Below are 18,159 nucleotides of genomic sequence, written 5' to 3'. Positions count from 1 at the left end.
CCCGGAAACACCTCTGTGAGAAAAAGATGGTGCTGACCTTAATGCACTTCTGGTCAGATTGTGTTAGGGATGCCATATCTTTTGGCAGAAAATGCAATAAACCCAAGCCAAAGCTGATTCCCAATAGATAAAAACAAGAACACCTAATTTTATCACCCAACCGAGAAAGGTTCTTAACTATGCACTGACAGTTGCTGCTGAACTCTGTTTACCAGGGAAGAGGCAAAGTCCTGATCAACGTCACAAAGTAAGCAAAAGAGCAGGAGTTAAAATACGAATTCAATTTGCGTTGGCTTTATGCGGCTCTTGCCAGGCCAGTTCTATTGCCCACTGTGGCCCTTCTCCACCAATCATTGTTTAGGAACAGCCTTTGCCAACCTGGCACCCTCCAGAGGTTGTGGACTGCTGATGGGAATTGTAGTCCACCTGGAGGTCACCAGATTGGCAAAGGCCAAACCTTTTCTGCAAGTTACTTGGTTTTGCATTGAACAGAATTTCCCAGCTGTTCTTAATAACAGCCCATATCCTCTTCTCTGTTTGGAAGAAATCCCACTGTCTTCAGTGAAATTTTACTTCTGAACTGGTGTCTAATTAAGGCCACAGTTGCTGAGCAGCCAAATATTAAAAGGTAAAGGGACCCCTGACCATTAGGTCCAGTCGTGGCCGATTCTGGGGTTGCAACGCTCATCTTGCTTTATTGGCCTAGGGAGCTGGGAAGGTGCTAACTGGCAACAAATCCATAACTTATGGATTAGCCTGGTCCTGGTGGGACTAGGTAGAGAAGTGCCAAAACCAGGCAGGCAGCTTTTTGGGATGGGTGGCGGATGCTTTTCTAGCCTTTAAGCTGCTCCACATTCAAAGTGAACTTGAGCAATTTCAAGAGTGGGGTGGGGCAGGTGAAGAGAAGCTGTTTTGAGTGTAGTACATGAAAGTTGCTAAGGCAATAATTCTTTGCACGCTTCCTTGGAAGTGAGCCCTTTTGGACTCAGCAGGCTTTACCCTCTGAGTAAACACTGTTGGGCTGGGCATTGCACCTGTCGCTTCTGCCCTTGCCTTTTGAGGGAAAGTTTCATTATAACAATATAAATAAATGATTCTATAGAACGGTGCTGAGTGTAAGTCTTGACGTCTAAATAGCAATAACTTCGATCAAGTGCGGTGAAATATCTTAGAATCATAGAATGGTTGAGTTGGAAGGGACCCCACGGGTCATTTAGTCCAACCCCCTGCTAGGCAGGAATATACGGGGATCGAACCTGCAACCGTCGCGTTATCAGCACCATGCGCTCACCAAATGAACTATCCTCTGCTCGTGTCAGTCCTCCCGCCGCTTCCGAGGCTTTGGGGGCCCCGCCGAATCCTATTTAAGCAAACGCACAGGGACCCCGCCCCCCAGGACTGAAACAGCTACAAGCGTGGACTCGGAGCCCAGACGGCCAAGCCGCCGCCTCGTTCCGGTTTGAGCCTGGAGGCGTGGGGCTGCTAGCTGCCCGTCCCTCGGGGGCCTTCCGGACTGGCTCCTGGGCTTGAGAGGCGGTCAGTGAGTCGGCTGGCCGTTAGGCGGCGACCGCCACAAGCCCAGCCCAGCGCAGGGCGGGCGGGCGGCGCTTGGAGCATTCCGCTGAGCCAGCCGGGCGAGGGAGCGGCGAGCAGACGGGACGGGCGCAGCGCCGCGGCTGGAGCGCCAGCCCGCCACACAAAGGCGATGGCCGAGGCGCGGCGGCGGCGGCAGCAACAGCAGAGGCGGGCGGGCCACAAGTAGCGAAGGGGGCCTGGCTAGGCCCGGGGCAAGGACGGCGGCGGCTCGTACTGTGGACCGAGAGAGGAGCAAGCGCGGCGTCCAGCATGGGAGGCGGAGGCTGTCCGCAGCCCTCGCTGCTGCTGCTGCTGCTGCTGGGGGTTCTGCTGCTGCTGCTGCGGGCCTCGGCGGGGCCAGTCCCGGGCGAAGTGGACGCCGAGGTAGGTCCCCCGCTCTGCTGCGCTTCTTGTTGCGCCTTGGCCAGGCAGGCCGCCCGGGCAATGTCTCCTGCCTGCCCGCCGGCGGAACAAAAGAGCGGCGCTCCGAGGGGAAGGGGCGGACTGGGCCCGCGGGAGGCGTCCAGGAGGTGGCGGCACCGGCAGCAGCCCTGCCTTGCGCTCCCTAGACGGCCACCTGCGCCCCGGGCTCCAGCCCGGAGAGCGCAGGTAGTCGGCGGGGCAACGTCGCAGCGCGCCGGCCCGGGGAAGACCCAAGCAACCGAGGGCCCACGTGGGGGCCCCAGCCTGCTCCCGCCCCTCGCCCCGGGAAGGGCGACTCCATCGTGGCCCGCAGCTGGAGGGGCCGAGTACAAATAGGGGGAAAGCGAGTCTGGCCTTGGAACAAGCAACTCGTGGGAAGAGGAGCGCTCAGTTCTTCTTCTTTAGGTCTGTTTCTGCTTCGGGCTTGATGGCCTGACAGGTGCCCAGCTATGCCCAAATTATGTGGGGTTGAGGGGTGCTGGGGTTGCCTTTTATTTTGCTCTTAAGCTTTGGAGAGCTTTGATCCAAGACTGGAAGAGGGAGGCTAGAGGGACCTTTCTTGGCAAAGTCCTCCTGCCCTGGCAGTGTAAAGGGCGGAGGAGAGCCCTGGGTTCTAGATCAACTCAGGACCCAGGCCCAGCTTTGGCTGGGCTGCCACGGTCTTCCGGACAGCCTTTGCCAAGTTGGTACCATCCCGATGCTTTGGGCTGCGGCCCCAGCCAGCACAAACAAAGGTCGGGGATGGTGGAAATTGTGATCCAAAATATCTGCTGGGCACCAGGTTGGTGAAGGCTGCTGGGAACCTCAATGTGACCTCTACTTTCCAGAATGACCATTCACAAAAAGGGGGGAGGAGAGGATACCAAAGGGGTTCTTGTCAAAAGATTGCAAACTTCTCATCCTGGTTAGTTTTGTCCTCACCCACCTGGACATGAGTGGCAGAAGTTGGCAGCCCCAGGACCTAGGCTAGCACTGCAAGGACAGGTGAATGCCTGCAGTGGGCACCACCCAGCACAGTCAGGAAAGTGCAGGGAAGCCCAAGACACCTTCCTGGGGGGAAATAAATAGGGGGTGGGAAGAGTTTTGGGCTGCAGCCCTGAAAACAGGTACAGTTGGCAGCAGATGCCCTTGAATCAGTGGCTGGGAGGACCTCCTGTCTCAGAGGAGATGTGCATGAGGGAGCCCAGTGGTCTATGTGTTCACAGGCTGCAGCAACAGCACACACACCAGCCATGAGTAGTTGTGGTGTCTGTGTTTGCAGTTAGTGAGGTGGTGAAGCATTTTCAGCAGAGCCTTCTCTTGCTAAGTTACAACTTGCATGTTATCAGTGCCAAGACCGGATTTCTATTCTAATAATTCAATTGGATTTTTAAAAAATGCTCTCTTCACAGCCTGTGAGAGCAATACAAGCCAAGGTCTTCTCCCCCCCCCCCCACCAGAGGTGAGAGAACTTTGCAGGAGGCTTTGGGTGTGTTAGAGAGCAGTGGCTCAGTATTAAGGAAGTAGTTGCTTTCCTGCAAGGCAAAATGTATGGAGACGTGAGTGAGAACTTAGGCTGACTTTGAAGGAATGGTGCAAGGCTGCAAATGTGAAATCTGCCTTCGCCAACTTGGTGCCCTGCAGCTCCCATCAGTATGGTGTGTTGGGTGGGGCTGATGGGAGTTGTAGTCAGTCCAGCAACATCTGGAGGGCACCAGGTTGGGGGTGGCTGTATTGTCTTAAATGGGCAAGTTTCCAAAAATTTATTATCACTGGACATGGGGAGGTCACAGAGTTTGAAAGAATCTTGGTCTCGGCACTGATGTGGACGGTGCAGCTTGAGGGAAACTTGGAATAGCAAGGCTCTTGGGCTCAGTGTCAAGGAAACAATTCTTAAAGCAGGCATAAGCAAACTCTGCCCTCCAGATGTTTTGGGACTACAACTCCCGTCATCCCTAGCTAACAGGACCAGTGGTTGGGGATGATGGGAGTTGTAGTCCCAAAACATCTGGAGGACTGAGTTTGCCTATGCCTGGCTTAAAACCATCTTTTGCTGGTATCTTACATCAGTTTAATTGCCTTGCATCTCCTGGTCATCTTCACAGACTTGCTGATTTGTTGGACAAGGAAAGGGCACACACTCCCACCTTGATATCCCTCTCTGTGGTATAGTGGTTAGTGTGTCAGACTAGGACCTGAGAGTCCAGGGTTCAAATCCTACTCAGACGTGAAGTCACCTGGTGACCTTGCTTCTCAGCCTAACCTACCTCACAGGGTTGTTGTGATGATTAAATGAGATGGGGGAAGAACCATGCTTGAGCTTAGAGAAGAAGGTGGGATATAAATGTAATTAAATAAATAAATAAATAAATGGTGGAATTGCCCCGAAGTGGCAATTTTCAGGAGTCATGTGTTGAAGAAGTCCAATGTATTACTCACCAAGAAACACTAGCAATTCCCACCCTCGTGATTTTGACCATCTGGGATGGCCAAAATTTGGATTATAAAAATAATGTGCTAATTGATAACGGCAGCAACTGACCATCACACACTTTGGAAAGTACACGGATAAACCAACGGTGGAAATTTGGTATGTAAAGTTCATCTGCACAAAGGGCTATCGAGAAAAGGGTCTTCTACCCAGTCTCATTTGACTTTATTAAATATATAAATTATAGAGCAGAGGAAAGAAATATACCAGCAGAAACATGCAAATTTATGGAGCCTGTGATAGCTAAAAGGCATGACAATGGAGATCAGTGACCAGGATCTTGGGAACTCTGTGCTGTACACTGTAGACTTGTAGAGCTTGTGAAGATAGTCAGGCTAAATACTGGCTCTTGTTTAATATTTTATTTATTTTTACTTACCTTTGTTGTAATTCTGGAGATTTCTCTCATGCATTTGTTATTGGCAGATCGTAGCCTTGTCTTTACAAAATTAGTAATGATTAATATTAAAAAGTGAATTAATCTTAATTCATGTTTTTTTTCTTGTGCTTCTCATGTATGACTAATACTAAATGGATTCTGTTATTGTTTGGTTGTTTTCTTTGTATGGTTGTTACTAATATATTTATTCTGCATTATTGATAGTAAAGCATATTTTAAAAACCCAGTTTAACCAGGGATGACGGGGGACCAAGTCAAGGAATGGGGGTCTTCCACATGTAACAAGGCGTCTGCTGCACCACTTCCAACCTGATGAAAATCTGTTGTCTGCCTCCAGCTTATGATTCTGTGCTTCAGAGTGTGCGGGTCAACAAGACTACCAGCTGCTCATTCACTAGACAATTGTCCTATTCAGGAGTTGGCTGAGAAGCCGACCCACTCACAAGATTTGTTGCTAGCTGGAACGTCCCACATGGAATAAGGGCACCTCAGACTGAGCTGATCTGTTCAGGGGTGGGGATCTGCCTCTTGGGCCAAATTGGACAGGTGGGCAGGGCCACACCCTGCCAATCACACAATGCCATTATGGTGCTTAATAGTCTTGCCTTTTGCAAAAGGGCTATGTGAAGCAGCTCTGGTAGTTAGAGGGGGGAGGCAGGGGCTTCTGAAAGGGGCTTTCCCTTTGCAAAGGTGTCATTTGGAGCAGTGGGTGGGTGTCAACAGGGTATGGGGGAGTTCCACACAACTCCACAGGTACCACCACCAACCCTTTTCAAGTAGAAGGACAAAGGGCTTTAATCTTAGCTCATCAGATGATGAATGGGGATTAAATCCTGATGCCTAGGCTGCAGGATCATTTTCTTAGATGAGGCAGAATTATACCCTGTCCTCCTGCCCATCAGCTGACACCACTAATGGGGAAAATGGCCTCGTGGGCCAAAATTGGCCTGCAGGCTACAGACCATTCCTGTTTCATAAATAGTCTTGGTTGCCAGCTTGAGAAATGTGTTCATGAAGCTGGGCCTTCCCCCTTCAATTTCTAGTCTGAAAATGGGGGTCACCACCTAATAGCGGCTACATATTAATTTGTAGAAAGTTTGCCAGTGTGATAGTAGGGCTTAAACTGGAGGTCCTGGGTTTTAACTCTTGCATGGGCACACAGGAAGGGTTTTTAAATTTTATTTTAAGGAATTGTCTGACTCAAAATACATTGAAAGTTGCTTTACTTTTGGAGTGCTTGACAATACCCCACATAAGGAAGGCTTAGGCGTTTTAAAGCAGAAAGGAAATATTTCAGCTGTGTGATTGCAGGTGGTGTGGCTTTTTGCACGCTGATGACAGGGGCTCCTCTTCACTTGCAGGGCTGGTTACAGTTCTATGGCTACCTTCCGCAGTCCAACCGCCAGATGTCCACCCTGCGCTCAGCTCAGACCCTCTCCTCAGCCCTCTCTGAGATGCAGAGCTTCTATGGCATCCCTGTGACAGGCGTTCTGGATGAAGAGACAAAAGCGTAAGTTTTTTCCTGTTCTGAAGGTCTTCCTCCTGCAGGTCACCTGTGATGGGAAGAGGCATTTCTCCTTGTTGGAGAACTGAAGCACGGCAAGGGAAACTCCAGGAGGATACAATGGGTGTTGTGAAGGACGCTCCTTCCTGCTGCCAGCTCAGCCCTCTCTTCCTCCATCCTTTTGCCACCGATCTTTCTGTTAGATGGGAGTCTCCTCTCTCTCTCCCCATCCTTCCAAGCACCCAGTTGTTCACCTTAGCACTTTGCAAGAGCAAGGCAAGTGGAGATGGGGGCGACTTCCTTCAGCTTTTAATGTGGGAATTCCCAAATTCATTTCTGCAAGAGAATCGCTTTTGAGCAAGTGGGGATGGGTGCTGGCTCTTGGTGTCCTGTGTATGTGTATGAGGGCTTAGGCTTGACTGTTGCTTGCAGGTGGATGAAGCGGCCCCGCTGCGGCGTCGCCGACAAGATTGGGGCTCAAGTCAAGGCCAACATGCGGCGGAAGCGCTATGCACTGACTGGGCGGAGGTGGAGCCAGGCTCACCTGAGCTTCAGGTACGTTCCACAGCTGCTGAGGCATGAAGCAGGACTGTTTGGGGAGGGAACCTTTGGTGGGGGGCAGGAACGGGCTGTAGAGTTGACAGAAGCCTGAAGACTTTGCAAATGTCTTTGTGCTTTAAAACGTGCATGATACAATTTTGCAGAAATACGCTTGATAATCATCTTTAGTTTGCAGAGTCTGGAATTACAGAATTCAAAACGCTTTGAGAAACAAAGGAGAGATGGGCAGCATTAGGCGGGGCAAAGTGGAAGATGGGGAGGGAGCATAATTCAGAGGCCCCACCCCTTGCTGACTTTTCTATGCCGCCATAGAGACTAGCAACATCTCTGAAGAATAGGAAGCCGAGTTAGCCTAGGAAGTTTTGCCTTGCATTTTGCACTGGGTACTGCATGGTATTCATGTGGATTATGCTGCGAGTGGACAGAGAGTCCCCTCATTTGGTCCCTGCTGCTTTTCCAGAGATGCCTAGAATAGCTGGGTCAGGATCCTGCAGAAAGGGGGGGGAAAGCATTCTCCCTATAGATTCTCTAGGACATTAAAGGCTGACCAGTTTTTTGAGCCTCTGAGCCTCTGTAGGAAACGGCCTGCCTCGTCAGCTGTGCCACATACGCTGGGCACGAAGGTGGTGATGGCAGCAGCGATATATAGACCCACATGTGGGTTGAGGTACAGTGGAGGGAAAAAAACCCCAGGTGAGACCTCGAGATCAAATGCAAAGTTGCCTCTTCTTAGCAAAAGGGTGACCTGCCCCAGATGTGCACTCAACACACCCTCTCCTCCTCTGCCTGCTTGCGTTTTCTGGAGCACCAAAGCCTCAGCAATCACAATATGAAACAGGGGCCAGTTGCTTCTGTGAGCAGGGCAGTCCACTCTCCATTCATCCTTGCCGTAAGCCTCTGTGGAATTCATCTGCCAGTCTTTGCCTCTCCGCCACACCTGCCTTTCAGTAACTTTTTGCTGGTGTGCATCTTTGCTGCTGAAGGGCTCCTTGGGACTAAAAGGCACGTGGCGTTGCAGCTGTGGGGAAGGCTTGCCTTGCATGGTTCCCGCTTCCAGTAATGCCCATCCTTCTGTGTTCCCAGCATCCAGAACTACACAGAGAAGTTGGGGCTCTACTACTCTTACGATGCCGTCCGCCGAGCCTTCCAGGTGTGGGAACGAGTGACGCCCCTCATCTTCCAGGAGATCCCCTACGATGAAATCCGGCACAAGAGGAGGAAGGAAGCAGACATCATGGTGCTCTTTGCCTCTGGATTCCATGGGGACAGCTCCCCCTTTGATGGCACCGGGGGCTTTCTGGCGCATGCATACTTCCCGGGTCCCGGTATGGGAGGAGACGCGCACTTTGACTTGGATGAGCCCTGGACCCTTGAGAATGCCGACGTCTCTGGTAAGGAAGAATCTCGGGCCTGAGAAGGATGTAAGGAAGGAGTGGTGCTCTTCTTGCCATGGGCAAAGGGATCTGACATTGACATTGGCCTGGAAAATCAGGAACCTCAGTTGGGCCCTGCCTAATGGTTGGCCATGGGTGGGGTTGGCTGGGATTCCTCCTCCACGTCAGCCTAATAAGCAGTGGAATCGAGGGGAAGTGTTTCTTGTCCAGTGCGGAAGTGAGTGGAGCTGGGGAACGATCCTTCCCTGTTGTCAACAGGGAACAACCTCTTCCTGGTGGCCGTCCATGAGCTGGGGCATTCCTTGGGCCTGGAGCATTCCAACAACCCCAGCGCCATCATGGCTCCTTTCTATCAGTGGATGGACACAGAAAACTTCCAGCTGCCAGATGACGACCTTCGTGGCATCCAGCAGCTCTATGGTGAGTGCCAGGCAAACATGGTGTGTGTGTGTGTGTGTGTGTGTGTGTGTGTGTATGCATTTGTATGTTTCGGGACTGACCATCAGCTGTCATGCACATAAACAAGAATGCAGGATTGGCTTGAACCTTAGACAGATGCTGTGTTATCTTCTCATTTTTTTGGCAGCTTCTTCATTTATCAGCCAGCCGATATATTAAGCTCTGTGGGGCCAGGCAGCGATCTGAGACTGGGCCTTTTCTGTGGTGGTGCCTTGGCTCTGGAATTCCCTTCCTGCTAAGAAGTGATTGGTGCCATCTTTGGCTAGCTTTTGACATCAGTTAAAAATGTATTTATTCCCCCATGGCTTCTGGAGGGAGAATTGACCTGACACTGAGCTAGTTGATTGTCTGATGTGACTTCTGTTGGGGGTTCACTTCATGTCAAGTTATAGATTACTTGTGAATTGTGTATTTTGTTATATTTTAACAGTTCTGATTGTGTTTTTATATATTTTAGTGCTTTTTGTAAGTCACGCACAGCTCCAATACCAGATGAAGGGCTGGATATAAGTTGCAATAAACAAAACCCTCTCCCTCTTTTCTTCCTCCTGCCCCACCGACTCAGGTCCTCCTGGGGGACAGCCTCAGCCCACCAAACCCCTCCCTACTGTGGTACCCAGAAAGCCAGGTCCCAAGCCTCCTAGACCACCCCCTCCTGGCAAACCAGACCAGCCCCCCAGCCCAGGCAACCCAGACCAGTACGGCCCAAACATCTGCGACGGGGACTTTGATACAGTGACGATGCTCCGTGGGGAGATGTTTGTGTTCAAGGTACCTGTAGCTTCTTCTGTCCTGCCTCCATGGTTTCTCTCCGCAGTTGCCAGAGCGATGCTTCAAGATGAGAGTCTGGCTTGTGCAATGGGGTGTTGAGGGTCGCTCAGGACTTGTTCAAGTGTCCTAGACTCCTTTCCCTCCTCTTGTCCTAGGCCTGGAGCTCCTACGCCTGGAGCTCTTGAAGTGGGCAGCAGGCAGTGGGATATGAGCCTCATTTGCCATTGTGATGGGTGGCACCTACCTGTGGGCAAGCCTGTGAATAGGAGAAGGGTGTGGGTGTCATGCCCCAGGACCAGAATCAGCAGGCCTGAGCTTCCTTTCCCCAGGGCAGGGGGGAGGCTATAGAAAGTACTTGATTCACATGCCAGAGGTTCCAGGTTCACTGCTCCTCATTTCCATGTGCCTGAAACCTTGGGGATGGACACTGCCAGCCATTTTAGACAGTACTGAGCTGGATGGGCCACTGGGACTGACTTGGTGTTAAGCAGCTCCCTATGTTTTTTTTATCCAGGGTCGCTGGTTTTGGCGGGTTCGTCATAACCGGGTGCTGGACAACTACCCCATGCCCATTGGGCACTTCTGGAGGGGCCTCCCTGGGAACATCGATGCTGCATATGAGAGGCAAGACGGGCGGTTCGCCTTCTTTAGAGGTGAGAGAAGTTTAAAGCAAAGGCCCCAGAGAGGGTCTCCTGAGTCTTCTGTCGAGACAGGAAAAATATTCTGTGTGTCTTCCCCTCCCTCTCCTTCCCACTCCAAAGTGCCCCTGTGGGTTTTCCTGACAGACTCCTTTCTCTTCTCCTTGCTGTGGGACCAGCAGAAGGATGGTGGGCGTTTCATGGGCACCCCTCAGAAAGTCCATGTGTTGTGTTTTACCTCAGGGCCTGCACTCAGTGCTGAAACCAGCAACCTGACCCACCCATCCCCATCCTGCCCCATACAGATTATTGAGGTGGAATAGGCAGGACTTGATAGATGCCATAGAATTGGGCATGGAGGTGGGGGGGGGGGGTTCCCCACAAGAAAGACAGGCTTCTTGTGTGCTTCATGGCCCAGCCTCTGCCTAATTTTCTTTTCTGCCCTTCCTCCAGGGGATCAGTACTGGCTTTTCCGTGAGGCAAATTTGGAAGCGGGTTACCCGCAACCCCTGACCAGCTACGGACAGGGCATTCCTTACGACAAGATGGACGCAGCCATCTGGTGGGAGCCTACAGGGCACACCTTCTTCTTCAGAGGGGACAGGTGGGTAGCTGGCATGTGAAAGGTGGCAGCAGGGCTTTTTTCCCATCCAGAACTCAGTTCTGGCACCTCTCAGCCCAGCACTGTTGTCATTATAAGAGAACAAGGGAGGCATTCTTGGTAAGTTTTTCTAATAGCACTTGGTGGCAGGATCTTCAGATGGCTGGAGAATCCCGAGATTTTTGCCTCCTAACCTTCCTAGGGGCTGAGGCATTTACCAAAGGTGTGGGCAGGGTCTGTAAGGTAAAGGTAAAGGGACTCCTAACCATTATGTTCAGTCGTGGCCGACTCTGGGGTTGCGGCGCTCATCTTGCTTTATTGGCCGAGGGAGCCAGCATACAGCTTCCGGGTCATGTGGCCAGCATGACTAAGCCGCTTCTGGCGAACCAGAGCAGCGCACGGAAATGCCATTTACCTTCCCGCCAGAGCGGTACCTATTTATCTACTTGCACTTTGATGTGCTTTCGAACTGCTAGGTTGGCAGGAGCAGGGACCGAGCAACAGGAGCTCACCCCGTCACGGGGATTCGAACTGCCGACCTTCTCATCAGCAAGCCCTAGGCTCTGTGGTTTAACCCACAGCGCCACCCACATCCCTCAGGGTCTGTAAAGAGGTCCCCAATTCAGGGACGACGTTTCCCCCCTGCCCTTTAAGACTAGCACTTGATAAAGAAGTATGGAGGGTGAATGGTGAAAGAAGGGCCAGTGATTCACATTTCTGCATTGCAGGGGGTTGGGGGGTTGGACTAGATGATCCTCAGGGGTCCAACTCTATGATTCTGTAACGCTAGGTACTGGCGCTTTGATGAGGAGAGCCATTCTGTGGATCCAGGATACCCAAGGAAGATCAGCGTATGGGCTGGAATCCCTCATGCCCCCAAGGGAGCCTTCTTAAGTTCTGATGCCAGTAAGTAGAAAAGGACCCTGACCTGGCAAGACAAATGTGGAGTCTCAGTATAGTGAGCAAAGTAGCAGCTTGAGGAGCAGGTTGCTAAAGTTATGAGCGCTAATAATGAATATTTCGTCAGCGCTGTTGGAAGCAGGAAACCAGAGAGGAGAAAGGCGGGCATTAGGTCACAGGACATCGGAGACTACAATTCCCATCAGCTCCAGTGAGCATGTTCAGGGATGATGGGAACTGTGGTGCCCTTTACAGATTTGCTATCCTTGCATTAGATGTTACAGGAAAGAGCAAAGCTTGTTCTTCCATCTGCGCTGAAGATGATGCTGGAAAGAGACCCACATCTAAGCCCTTTGTGAGGAAGGGGGGAGAAGAAAGAGATCTGCAAAATAACTTTTTTTGTAAACCACTTTCAGGTTTTCTTACAGTCAAGGTCGGAGTATATAAACGTTGTTAAAATAAAAGAACTTTTTAGAGCTACCCGCTAAACTAAAAACTAGCAAGTTGGCATTCAAATGTGGAAATGCCAGTCTTGTAGCAACAATACGCAGCTTGTTGAAGTCTGCTTCCTTATTCCACAGGAGGATAGTTGATAGCCTTATTTGCAGGTCACCCAGTAAGTCGTGCTTCTGAAGGAGCCTTTCACTCCTCCTTACTCTCACGCAGAGCGGGGAACGAGACACCATCGCCGGCTTCACATCATGTTTCAATTAGGGATTGTGGTTTGTTCTGCTCCCGAGAAACCACAGCCAGTTAACCAAGAAGAAAACTTGGCTTCAGATTGTGGTTTGTTGGGCATGAAGCAAAACTCATGATCCTTGTTTGAAGCCAGGAGGGTGGCTTCTTTCCTCTTTGCATAACCTGAGAGGAGGAAAAGAACAGGTCCTCTCAGGTGTATCCTTGGTGAGCCAAATTATTTTTTATTTCTTTTTGCTGCCTTTGCCCAAACTGGGAGTTTTGGGAAGCTAGAAAAATTTGCTTGGGGAGAGGGCACAGATCAGGCCCCCTAAGTGGGAATTAGCTACCCCCTGCACTCCATGATTTAACTGTGGTTTACTGTGAGGTGTGAACTGAGTCATTGTAAAGCCAGCTCCTTAAAAATGATCCAAGGAGTTCTTGGGAGCTACTGGCCCATCTGCTTGATTTATGTCCCCCACATGGACTGTAAAGTATGATCACAGCAGCAACGCTCTGCTGAGGAATGAATGAATAGGTTTTTTTTACCATGGAGCTAACTGAACAGTAGAGTCCTGCAAGAATCTGCATTAGGACCAATAGGGTTAAATATATTTATTGATAATCCAGAGTCAGGGGAATGGTACGGTGATTTAGTTCACAAAGGGCCTCAAATAATTCATAACAGTAGAAGCCAATGCTTAATGATACAAGCAGCTAAGAATACACCAGAATATCATTATTTATTTTTTCTTTCATTCATTTAAAAGCATTTTATATACAACTTAATATTTCAAAAATCTCTAGGTGGTTTTATAGTCTAAAAATAAACAATATACCACAAAAACAAAACCGGTTAGAGAGTAATATAAATACATATAAAGTCAATATAAAAGTGGATTAAGCAGGTATTCGGAAAAAGCAAACACATAAAGCAGATCTTAAGAGTCACAGAAAGAGAATGTGAAAAAGCTGTGAGCCGTGGAAAGGGACCCCAACTAACAGTGCCTACCACCTCCTGTTTTCCAGCCTACACTTACTTCTACAAAGGCAGAATGTACTGGAAGTTTGACAATGAGCGGCTGAAAACAGAACCCGGGTACCCCAAGTCTATCCTGCGGGACTTCATGGGATGCCACGACGAGGTGGCCACAAACCCCGACCGCAGGTGGCCCGATGTGGGCAAGCCCCCCTCCCGCCCCGATGGCCCGGGGCAGGACAAGGAAGAGGAGGTGGTGGTGGATGAGGAAGACAATGTCGTGGACACTCACCCTGCAGAGAAGGACAAGGAAGCCGAAGCGGAGGACGATTATAGTGATGGCGTGGGAGGCGGCCGGGAGCAGGGTCCTGGCCATGGCAGCGATGTGGACATCGTGGTGCACATTAATGATTACCCCATGACCATGAGCATCATCATGGTGACGCTGCTGCTCCTGCTCCTGCTCTGCATCCTGGGCCTCGTCTACGTCATCGTGCAGCTGCAGCGGAAGGGCACCCCACGCATGCTGCTCTATTGCAAGCGCTCCCTGCAGGACTGGGTTTGAAGCCACAGCTGACCTGGCTGCTGTTGCTGCTGCTGCTACTGCTTCCGCACCACCTCCAAGCTCCATCAAGAGCTTTGGAGCACAGGAGAGGTGGGGAAACTGCCTTGTCTTCCCCCGGGTAACTGGAGGAGAAGCTCTTGAAGTCTCTGGGTTCGTCTGGACCATGGCTCCCAGCAGAGTCTTTTCACAGGAAGGTCCCCCATCCCTACCTTTGTGCCTCAGCATTGGAGACCCCGCCTCCCCCCAGGCATGGGCAGGTGGAGGGTGTGTGACTGACCTCCCCTGTTTGATTGGCCTGCCCGAGTGACGGACAGCCCTTTGGAAAGGGTGCGGCATGTGGCCTTCTCTGAACCTGTGGGTCTCGTCCCCCTCGTCTACCTAATACACGCATGGCAGTCCAGGCCTGTTTGCGAGGTCTGAAGGAGGGGGCCCTGCTTCCCCAATTTGTGTCTGTGCCACCCCTGCTGTGCATGTACTCCAAAAACTGTGACCTGATGCCCCCTGCCCCCTTGGGGGTGGGAGAGACATTTTATCGCCTGCCAGGGCAAGTTGCTGAGTCCTCCCCCATCCCCAGCCAATGGGCTGCCCTGAACAGGTTGGTGTGCCCATGGATAGCTGCAGATGTGTTCTCCCGTGGGCTCAGTAACCGACATCCTGAAAACCTTGACTTTTATTTTCAAAGGTGCTTCCCCTCCCACCCTGCCTCTTCATTTGCAGAGCAAAACGTGGGAAACTTTTCTACTGTAATTGCCAGAGCTACTACTGCTGTGAGGAGATTGCGCAGGAAAATTTGGAGAAGGGACTGTTTGAGTGCCCTGTGTGTGTGTGTGTGTGTGCATGTCTGTGTGACTGTCTCCTTCCCACTATGTGACTACTGCTCCTTACTTACCTCCCCCCCCCCCCCGCATTTCCTGCTTCTCTTTGTTCCCATTGCCCTGGTCTTTGCTGCATATCTTGGAAGCAGACTCTGCTGGGCGGAATAGCCTTGATGCAGACATAGCCCTGGGGTTTGGCTTCCTGGGCTGCCTTGGAGGCCGTTGGGGGTGTTGTGCTGTAACTGTGAATGAGGAGTGACCACGTGGCTTGATTTCTGAGGCCCCCCCTATATCACTTTGGAGTAAGCGATGATTCAGCTCCTCAAAGGAGGGACCTGAGCTGGTGTGAGGATAATTCCTGGGCTTTGGAAGGCTGAGGACTAGTTTGTCCATGGAATATATCCTCTCTCCCAAGGAAGGTGGAGATGTACACTCACCTTGCGTGAACTGAGTGCATGAGACATATGCAAAGGCAGTTCACCTGAAAAATTGGCCACGGAAATTGTGCAAGTGAAAGTGGGAGGTTCAAGGAGGATGGCCTTACTAAACCTATGCAGGGTTGCAGAACTCTGCTCAAGGCCATGAGAGATTTATGTTGAGGTCAATTGGGCCCTAGGGCTGCTGTCCTAACAGGTTTTGTCCTCTCCAAAGAGACTCGGCAACCACTCCTTGCAACACAGCCGTAGTTCCCTTGGTCTCTCAAGATGCACTTCCAAGCAGCCCCAATGTTTGAGGGGGAGACTGCCCCCCCTTCCTCTTTGGCCACTCCCTTGCCTCAGAGTTTCTGCCTCCAACTACCAACCACCTTGCGTCGCAACAGGCAAAAGAAGCAAAGTTGCATTGATTTACATAGATTTCTGTGACTTCCAAGTGCCTTCACATAGCATTTTGGGGTGTATTTCTTTGGACTGTAAATAGGAAGGATTCTGTAACCTGTACATGTTATACAAATTAAGCGGGCCTGCTTGTACGATCATTTATTCTGCTTCTGTCAATGGTAATGAGGACCAAAGAGCAAAGAACCCCCTACCCCTTCCCTAATCACTGGAGATCTAATTTAATGGCTCTTCTCCCCTTCTGAGGCTTCTCTAGGTGTTTTCCTCTCAGCTTTACAGATATTAATAATTTTATGCTTGAAATTAGCACCATATTGTGGCTTGTCTTCCTGTTCTCTGAATCTCTGAAGCTGAGCAGACTGAGAATCCTCTCTCATTCCCTCCCCCCCCCCCTTCTCATTTGTATTTAAAACATGATTGCCCTCCTCGGTCTTCTCTACAATGACAGGAACACAATCTCCTTGATTCTGAAAAGGGAACCCCCCCCATGCCAAGGAGTTGCCCCACAGGCCCTGTTCCTTCCCACTGCCCTCCTATAGGCTTTTTAGCCTCTTATCTCTACACTATTTCTCTCTTTAATAATAATTACATATATTTTTGAAAACCTGGAGCTTTGGAAGCAGAATTAATGATGCAATATAAGCAATTGCACATAATTTTCGGGGGGGGGGGTTGCGGGGGGGGGAGTCCACATATAAACCTGGCTGTCTGCATGGAAGAAAGCAAATCCACTCCTGCTTGGAGAGACCCTCTTCAGCCCCTTGCTCAAGCCTAGCTCAGTTTGTCCTGAATATGTTATTTCCAGAAATGTGAGCTCCAGAACGCCTCAAATAGTTGTCGTTTAAAAGACACACCGTTTTGCCTTTCTTAAGAGCACCCAGGTTCTTGTGTTCAGGCCAGGCCTGGCAGCATCTGCTTCCTTCCTCCTGATCCTCACTTGGGGTCCTGGCCCCAACTCTTCCCTCTTCCTCTATTGTTGTTGCAAAAGTCACCCAATATCTAGGTTGGCTGACTTGGCAAAATGAGCCTAACTTTGTGCATACACTGGTGTAAAACTTGCTGCTGTGAGTGCTGACATCTCTGTGGTAGTGGGGTGGGGGTTGTGGCCTGAACCCAAGCAGTCCCCCCCAGCCCTGCCCTTCATCCAAACCGACTTTCTCTTCCCCCTCCATTCTAAAATCACAACAAGCTGTCTCCTGCTTTTACATTGATGGAAGCAAAGCAGAGTCATGTGCAAAAAAAGAAGAAGAAGAAGAAAAGGGGGGCACCAGGTCACAAGTACAGCTTCAGGCAAGGTTGAACCCCGAAACTTTAAAACAGCAAGAGAAAATGAAACCCCAGCTTTGCTGTGGGGATGAGGGCCAGCCTGCTGTTCTCGGAGTGTGCCTTCGATGGGCCGAATATATTGGTGCATCTCCTAAGTGCAAAGACTGAAAAGCCAATTAATTTTCAATGCTCAGAACTACCAAAAAAAATAAAACATTCACAGCTTGCCAATAAACCACAACATTTGTGCTGACCTTTAGGTTTTGAAGCGTGGTACTCATTTTGTCTCCAAGTGCGCTTTCAGCAATTTGCTGTGGCGTTTTATTTGTTTTTAAAAATTGTGTTTTCGATGGGATAATGTCTGCCTGCAGCTCTGGGTTTTCCTATTTTGTTTCCAGACTTGCCATTTTAGTTAGGCATCTGTTGTGCGTTAATCATTTTGTGGAGATTATAATGGCAAAGGGAATACTCGCTTCCTCACCCACCTTGTGTGTCTCCTGCAAAGCCACCAGTGATGCTGATGGCTAAGAATGGGGTGGACGTCTGGGCTTTGGTGCCTGAGATAGGTCTTTTGGGGAACCACACTATTCCTGGGACAGTAATCTGTTTTAGCTGGTTTCAATTTTAAATCATCTGCCCTGGGACCTGCTGGTGAAGGGGTAGCAATAAATCTAATAATAAAAATAACAAAGTATGCTTGTCCTACATACACTTCCTTGTTGAAAAGGCGGCAGGTTCTTCCACACACATAGACCAGGGGCACTTTGGTCTGCATCTTCGTGCTGTAGAGAAGGCCTTTGTTTTGGCCTTCTTAGGTAGCAGTCCCTGGTGGCTCTCGCTGGTGGCTTTTGCTCCGCACACGCACAAAAGCCACTAAGGCAACAGGTGCCAGGTTGCACCTTGCTCCCCTGTGCTGTGCACACACACCACACCCTGGTTGGCTCCTATCTTCTGCCGACAAGTTTTATACGTGCCGCCTCTACCACTTGTGTTCCGTTGCTGCATAATAAACACTACCCCAGCAGCTGCCAGTGGCCGCTTCTCTTTGTCCACCTCGAGAACAGGGTTCCCTCTGTTGCCTCTGCGTGCATTCATTAACCCAGAGGTCAGGAGAAATGAGCTTCAGTCGCAGACGCTTGGCTCCTGCCCTGGCTTCCTGGCCTAGCAGCGGTGCAGCTGTGCCCACTTGAGACGTGGCTGCAGGAAGCAGCTAGGAAGACTGGGACGCTCCTGGTGCCTCTGCTATGGCATCATCATCACCACCCCAAGCTATATCTGGAGGAGAGCCGAATTGGACGGGTGGGTGTGAAGCCAAACGGTTGACAGT

At 50.6% G+C, this 18,159-nt stretch overlaps 1 protein-coding gene across 1 annotated transcript; it reads left to right on the top strand.

The window, feature by feature from the left end:
* Positions 1 to 1,593: 1,593 nt before the first annotated feature.
* On the top strand, positions 1,594 to 17,091 carry MMP15 (matrix metallopeptidase 15). The gene is made up of 10 exons (XM_028739400.2): positions 1,594 to 1,959; positions 6,230 to 6,378; positions 6,805 to 6,927; positions 8,017 to 8,324; positions 8,586 to 8,747; positions 9,352 to 9,557; positions 10,072 to 10,210; positions 10,649 to 10,799; positions 11,587 to 11,702; positions 13,401 to 17,091. Exons 1-10 carry the CDS (start codon positions 1,846 to 1,848, stop codon positions 13,913 to 13,915), a joined length of 1,983 nt encoding a protein of 660 aa, XP_028595233.2. The 5' UTR covers positions 1,594 to 1,845; the 3' UTR covers positions 13,916 to 17,091.
* The last annotated feature ends 1,068 nt before the right edge of the window (positions 17,092 to 18,159 follow it).

This window comes from Podarcis muralis, chromosome 7, assembly GCF_964188315.1.
Source record: "Podarcis muralis chromosome 7, rPodMur119.hap1.1, whole genome shotgun sequence".
Taxonomy (NCBI): Eukaryota; Metazoa; Chordata; class Lepidosauria; order Squamata; family Lacertidae; genus Podarcis; species Podarcis muralis.
Note: the sequence above shows the minus strand (reverse complement) of the source record. Positions and strands in the feature narration are given on the sequence as shown.

Bases quoted from the DNA above. Each gene is read 5' to 3' on its own strand.
- MMP15 (XM_028739400.2), top strand. From the start codon at position 1,846: ATGGGAGGCGGAGGCTGTCCGCAGCCCTCGCTGCTGCTGCTGCTGCTG. The intron at 8,325-8,585 runs GTAAGGAAGAAT...TGTTGTCAACAG, and splicing joins TGAGAATGCCGACGTCTCTG to GGAACAACCTCTTCCTGGTG. The intron at 10,800-11,586 runs GTGGGTAGCTGG...CTGTAACGCTAG, and splicing joins TTCTTCTTCAGAGGGGACAG to GTACTGGCGCTTTGATGAGG.